This window comes from Salmo salar, chromosome 05, assembly GCF_965601325.2.
Source record: "Salmo salar chromosome 05, fSalSal1, whole genome shotgun sequence".
Lineage (NCBI taxonomy): Eukaryota > Metazoa > Chordata > Actinopteri > Salmoniformes > Salmonidae > Salmo > Salmo salar.
The window spans coordinates 83,395,699-83,402,748 of record NC_138295.1 but is presented as its reverse complement, the minus strand read 5'-3'; the positions used below and the strand labels follow the sequence as shown (position 1 = coordinate 83,402,748).

Below are 7,050 nucleotides of genomic sequence, written 5' to 3'. Positions count from 1 at the left end.
GCTGTTCTGCCCCTGAACAAGGCAGTTAACCCACTGTCCCTAGGCCGTCATTGTCAATAAGAATTTGTTCTTAACTGACTTGCCTAGTTAAATAAAGGTTCAATTTAAAACATGTCTGTTTGTGTCACTTTGAGGTGAAATATCAGACCACAATATATGTTGTTTTCGATTTTACTATTGTTTGTTTTTAAAATAGCAACAATACTTCACTATTACATTTGTGGTTTATCTACTTGGGAGTTGTTGCTGAGGCTGGAAGCACAGTGTGAGAGAATTGTCAGCAGAAGTTTGTGAATGAATGTGTTGTAACTGGTAGAGCAAGAAACCATTTATCTCTGTAATCTCCACAGAGAGCCGTTTAATATCAAATTTCCTATAAATTACACCCTCTGTAACACATGTTCCTACTAATGATGATTAACTTGGCCTTGTGAACTGAATAATATGCAGGGATATTGAAATTAAAATAGTCATTCAATCCCATGTATTTTTTGCATGTCTCTTTACAATGTGCTGTAGGCAGCCTGTGGCCACATTGTTCTCGTTGCTTTTGATAAATTACATTATTCATTTAATTATGCCCTCAACTGAGCATGTTATACTCATTAGCTGGGATGTTCTACATTATTCTTCAATGAAAATGTAGTAGTCAAATATTAACTCACTATGATGCATATATATACAGCGCATTCGGAAACTATTCGGACCCCTTGACTTTTTACATATTTTGTTACGTTTTAGCCTAATTCTGAAATGGATTAAATAAATGTTTTGCCTCATCAATCTACACACAATACCCCATAATGACAAAGCAAAAACAGTTTTTTTTTTTAAATGTACGAAAATATATTAATAATGAAAAACAGAAATACCTTATTTACATAAGTATTCAGACCCTTTGCTATGAGACTCGAAATTGAGCTCAGATGCATCCTGTTTCCATTGATCATCCTTAAGATGTGTCTACAACTTGATTGGAGTCCACCTGTGGTAAATTCAATTGATTGGACATGATTTGGAAAGGCATACATCTGTTTATATAAGGTCCCACAGTTGGCAGTGCATGTCAGAGCAAAAACTAAGCCATGAGGTCAAAGGAATTGTCCGTAGAGCTCCGAGACAGGATTGTGTCGAGGCACAGATCTGGGCGAAGGGTACCAAAGAAATTCTGCAGCATTGAAGGTCCCCAAGAACACAGTGGCCTCCATCATTCTTAAATGGAAGAAGTTTGTAACCTCCAAGACTCTTCCTAGAGCTGGCAGCCCGGCCAAACTAAGCAATCGGTGGAGAAGGGCCTTGGTCAGGGAGGTGACCAAGAACCCGATGGTCACTCTGACAGAGCTCCAGAGTTCCTCTGTAGAGATGGGAGAACCTTCCAGAAGGACAACCATCTCTGCAGCACTCCACCAAACAAGCCTTTATGGTAGAGTGGCCAGACAGAAGCCACTCTTCAGTAAAAGGCACATGACAGCCCGCTTGGAGTTTGCCAAAAGGCACCTAAAGACTCTCAGACCATGAAAAACAAGGTTCTCTGGTCTGATGAAACCAATATGGAACTCTTTGGCCTGAATGCCAAACGTCACTTCTGGAGGAAACCTGGCACCATCCTTACGGTGAAGCATGGTGGTGGCAGCATCATGCTGTGGGGATGTTTTTCAGCTGCAGGGACTGAGAGACTACTCAGGATCGAGGGAAAGATGAACGGAGCAAAGTATAGAAGGATCCTTGATGAAAACCTGCTCCAGAGCACTCAGGAACTCAGACTGGGGCGAAGGTTCACCTTCCAACAGGACAACGACCCTAGGCACACAGCCAAGACAACACAGGAGTGGCTTTGGGACAAGCCTCTGAATGTCCTTAAGTGGCCTTGAACCCGATCGAACATCTCTGGAGACCTGAAAATATATGTGCAGCGACGCTCCCCATCCAACCTGACAGAGCATGAGAGGATCTGCAGAGATCAAATACAGATGTGCCAAGCTTGTAGCATCAAACCCAAGAAGACTTCAGGCTGTAATCGCTGCCAAAGGTGCTTCAACAAAGTACTGAGTAAAGGGTCTGAATACTTATGTATATGTGCTATTTCAGTTTTGCTATTTTTAATACATTTTCAAAAACCAGTTTTTGCTTTGTCATTATGGGGTATTGTGTGTAGATTGATGAGGGAAAAAAATTGTTTAATCCATTTTAGAATTAGGCTGTAACATAACATTTGGAAAAAGTCAAGGGGTCTGAATACTTTCTGAATGCACCGTATACACTGAGTATACAAAACATTAAGAACACCTGGTCTTTCCATGACATAGACTGACCAGGTGAATCTAAATTAAAGCTATGATCCCTTATTGATGTCACTTAATAAATCTACTTCAATCAGTGTAGATGAAGGGGAGGAGACAGGTTAAAGAAGGATTTTTAAGACTTAAGACAATTGAGACATGGATTATGTATGTGTGCCATTCAGAAGGTGAATGGGAAACTGTATACACAAGACAAAAGATTTAAGTGCCTTTGAACAGGGTATGGTAGTAGGTGCCAGGCACACCGGTTTGTTTCAAGAACTGTAACGCGGCTGGTTTTTTCATGCTCAACAGTTTCCTGTGTGTATCAAGAATGGTCCACCACCCAAAGGACATCCAGCCAACTTAACACAACTGTGGGAAGCATTGGAGTCAACATGGGCGAACATGGAACCTTGTAGAGTCCATGCCCCTTCGAATTGAGGCTGTTCTGAGGGCAAAGGGGGAGGGGGTGTGGTTGTATACTCAGTGTACATCACATAGCTGGTGAGAATTTCTTTAAAGAATTCCAGATGTCAGTGTGATCAGTCAGTTTCTGCTCTAAGTTAACACGCCTGAGCAGCCTGGCTGTTTCTGTTCCTTTCCACTCAGTTGACTTCCCCACGATCTCCCTGCTTTGCCAGTCCCTCGCCTATCCTCTCTGCCCTAATATGGTTAATCAAAGGCTGTGGGAAGGGGATTGAGGATACAGAGGCCATCTATCTGTGTGTGTGTTGTGTCCGACTATTCCAAACGCACTACGATCTACTTGGTGTTATACAAAGTGAGATTAAGCAGCTCTTCACAACAGGTACTTAATACAGGGGATTGTCTACAACGTATTGTCTTATATACAATGACACTAATTTAGACTTACTTTTGACCTTGTAGAGGTCAGATGTCGAAATAGGTGGGTTTGTTTAAAAGTAATATTTATTGCATGATATCTGTAAGAACCGACGCTGGAGTAGAGAAGCAGGTACGGGGAGTGAACATTTAATTTGCACAGACATGGAACAGGACAGGAACAGCGTCAGAACCAGGTAATACAAAGACAAACAACAATGAATGCAGAAGCGGGGAACAGATAGGTATAAGGGTAACAACACAGGTGATTGAGTCCAGGTGAGTCCAATGAATCGCTGATGCGCGTGACGAGGGAAGCAGCTGTGCGTAATGATGGTGGCAGGAGTGCGTAACGCTGGGCAGCCTGGCGCCCTCGCGCACCAGGGAGGGAGAGCGGGAGCAGGCGTGACAGATTTCCCTTTAAAGGAAGTTATCAGATAACTCTGTGTTGGTTGATTTCATAAGGTCCCAATCTCAAAAAAAGGAGGGCTGAAATGCATAATAATATACTATGATGACACTGCAAATACCAAAAGCCCCACAAGAATTATGTCTGACGTTTTGAAATCATAGCATCTGTTCTACTCTCTATTGCTCTGTGCTGATTCTCTTTGAAGAAGTTCACTTTGCCGGAAAACTGAATAATATGAATCATTTGCAATTCTCTATACAGCTGTATTTCCTATGTCAGTCCTGTTCCTATTGCTAGTGTATATTATGTAGCATACGTTTGCTTATTTTTCTGTCTAAAAGCCCATCTTCACTGTTAAATATACAAATTACACCCGTCTCTGATTCCCATGTCTGAGAAAATGAATGGATTTGTAGTTAATAAATAAACACCTGAAATGAATGGAATAGCTCAGATGCCCTTGTAATTGGCTTGTTAATGGGGTTGATGCCAACAGAAACAAACACTGTGACCGTACCACAATTGGGAGTGGATGGTGGAGAATTAGTGGCATTGGAAGCTAGAGTCCAGGGCCCAGGTCAAAGGTGAATAAGTGTTTAGGTAACAGAGGATGCCTGTTCTCATGAGACTCCAGATCCTCAGGAAAGATCTCCCTCTCTGATATGTACACACAAACACACATGGTTACTTTATCTGGGTTGTGTCTCAAATTGCACCGCTTCCCTATATAGTGCACTACTTCCGGCCAGGATTTTGGTCAAAACTACTGCACTATATAAGGAATAGGGTGCAATTTGGGACGCAACCCTGGACTGCATACACACTGACGTCCGCATGATCCAATGGAATTGGCTGTATAATGTCCGACAGACTTTTCCCATCCAGTTTCAAGTTAAAGTATTTATTTGGATCACCTCATCAAGTAATACAACAACAATGATTGGAATATCATTGTGTCAGCAGGGGGCTGATATTTGTTCATGAATGTTTTGTAGATGCAGTCTTCAGCCTTTAGAGAATATCACACCATCTAAACATTATTACAACATGATTATGATATTGGTTTATGTTTAGATTTCCAAGAATGTTTTCCAGAATATTCAGTGTATGGTTCAGAATTCCTCAACTAAAAATGCCATGGTAAATAGGTGTGGGCTAGTTGTGTTGATCTGCAAAATGAACCCACTAAACTCCATATTGTTTTTTGTTTGTTTTTCAGGCCGCGGGGCCAACCACAGAACCATGGAGCCTGCCTATACTGGGATGTCACTGGATAACACTACCTCAACAGTGATGCCCATGGCGACCTCCGCCGGCAACACCAATGTGAGCAGAGAGCCGTACATGCACCGCCTGGCCCATCTAGACGAGGGTCTCTACAATGACTTCTACAGCCTGTGGATCTGTCTGGTGGTGGTCAACACACTCATCTTCATGGTGGGAATGGTTCTCAACACCCTGGCCCTGTACGTGTTCTGCTTCCGCACCAAGCCCAAGACCACCTCAGTCATCTACACCATCAATCTGGCTGTCACAGACCTACTGGTTAACCTCTCCCTGCCCACACGTATCATTCTCTACTACAGTGGAGGAAAGTGCCTCAACTGCTCCTACGTGCATATATTCAGCTACTTTGTCAACATGTACTGCAGCATCCTCTTCCTCACCAGTATATGCGTGGACAGATACCTGGCCATAGTACAGGTTGAGGCCTCTAGGAAGTGGAGGAACCCTAACGTGGCCAAGGGGGTGTGCATTTTCATCTGGCTCTTCGCTATCGTGGTCACCTACTCCTTCCTCACCACGGCGTTCCGACACGCGGGCTGCTGCGTCTCCAAGCTCTTCGTCCTGACCGTCTTCGAGTTCTTCCTCCCCTTGGTCGTCATCGTGGTGTTCACCGTGCGCATCATGTGTGCCCTGTCCAACTCCAGTCTGATGCAGCAGAGCAGAGAGAGGCGCGTGAGGGCCGTGCAGCTCCTCACCACTGTCCTGGTCATCTTCACCATCTGCTTCACCCCGTTCCACGTCAGGCAGGTGCTGGTGTACTTCTATCCCGACATGCCCCACCACGTCATTGTCTACCACGTCACCGTCACCCTCAGCAGCCTGAACAGCTGCATGGACCCCATCGTCTACTGCTTCGTCACCAACAACTTCCAGTCCAGCATGAGGGGCTTCTTCCGCAAGGCAGAGGCAGAGCTGGAGCAGACCAGTGGGAACATCATCAGCATGCAGAATAGCTCCAAGGGCTCGGGGACTGTCACGGCTATCGCTCACAGTGTGATGATGAACGTCCTGTCCTCCTCCTCTCCCCAGCATGGGAACCACATAACGTTAGACTGAGAAAGGGATGGGAAGATTGAGGAATGGGATGTTCAGTGTTCAGAGAGAGATGGACTTCTATTGCCTAACTGTGAGACTCTGGAGTGCAATTGACAGGCTATCCTCCCATTTGAGAAAATGCTTTCCTGCTTATACTATTGTAGCCTATTGTTGGCTTGGAGATTTAAGTACTTGAAGACATTTTCGGACAAGAAACGTTATTTCTCCTGTGTTGGCCTACACCAGTCACGATGGAGGGCATTGACACTGAATACGACCTATAACGTGTTTATTGCAGCTGTCATACCAGCTGCTCCTGCATGATTTATTTCTACTGTACAATTATCATCTGAGGAGTATTTGTTTACTTTGATCCTAGATCGTATGGACCTCTGACAAAATAGACAAGTAATATTCGACTGCATTGCTATGGAAACAAATATAAATATATGATAAATAGCTTCTGTAGATTCATGTGTGACATTGTTATCACAATACATATTTATCGTCCGCCTTCTCAGAAACTGGTTTTATGCAAAGCTTATATTACTGGCAAATATTACCAAACTAATTGTCCAAAAACATATAGAATAAAACATACAAAACCTTATTGATTTTATAGCAAGAACTCATTTCATTTAGTTTTTATTACTGTTGGAGGGCCAGTAGCGTGCACCCTTCACTCTGCCCCAGGGCAGTGAAGGGGATATTTATTGCCCTGTGCCCTGTTTATTGCCCTTGTTTCGGCTGGGACATTAAACCGGTGTCCTGACTCTCTGTGGTCATAAAAAATCCCATGGCACTTATTGTAAGAGTAGTGGTGTTAAGCCTAGTGGTTAGAGCGTTGGACCAGTAACCGAAAGGTTGCAGGTTCAAATCCCCGAACTGACAAGGTAAAACAAATCTGTCGTTCTGCCCCTGAACAAGGCAGTTAACCCACTGTTCCTAGGCCGTCATTAAAAATAAGAATTAGTTCTTAACTGACTTGCCTAGTTAAATAAAGGTAAAATATATATATATATATATATATTTTTTTTTTTTAAATAACTAAATTCCCAACCTGGTCCCATTCCATCATGGCCATCTAATCACCCCCCTCATTCCTAATTGGCATAATATCACTCACCTCTCCACCTGATTGTGGTGAGCGTTCTGGCACAAAAATGGTCGCCATGCATCACCCAGGTGGGT

The 7,050-nt window shown here is 43.5% G+C and overlaps 1 protein-coding gene across 1 annotated transcript; it reads left to right on the top strand.

Annotated features, from left to right (window-relative positions):
• Window positions 1-4,779: 4,779 nt before the first annotated feature.
• LOC106605972 (G-protein coupled receptor 20-like) lies at window positions 4,780-6,469 on the top strand. Its single transcript, XM_014201998.3, has one exon. It carries the CDS (start codon window positions 4,780-4,782, stop codon window positions 5,878-5,880), a length of 1,101 nt encoding a protein of 366 aa, XP_014057473.1. The 3' UTR covers window positions 5,881-6,469.
• Window positions 6,470-7,050: the final 581 nt, after the last annotated feature.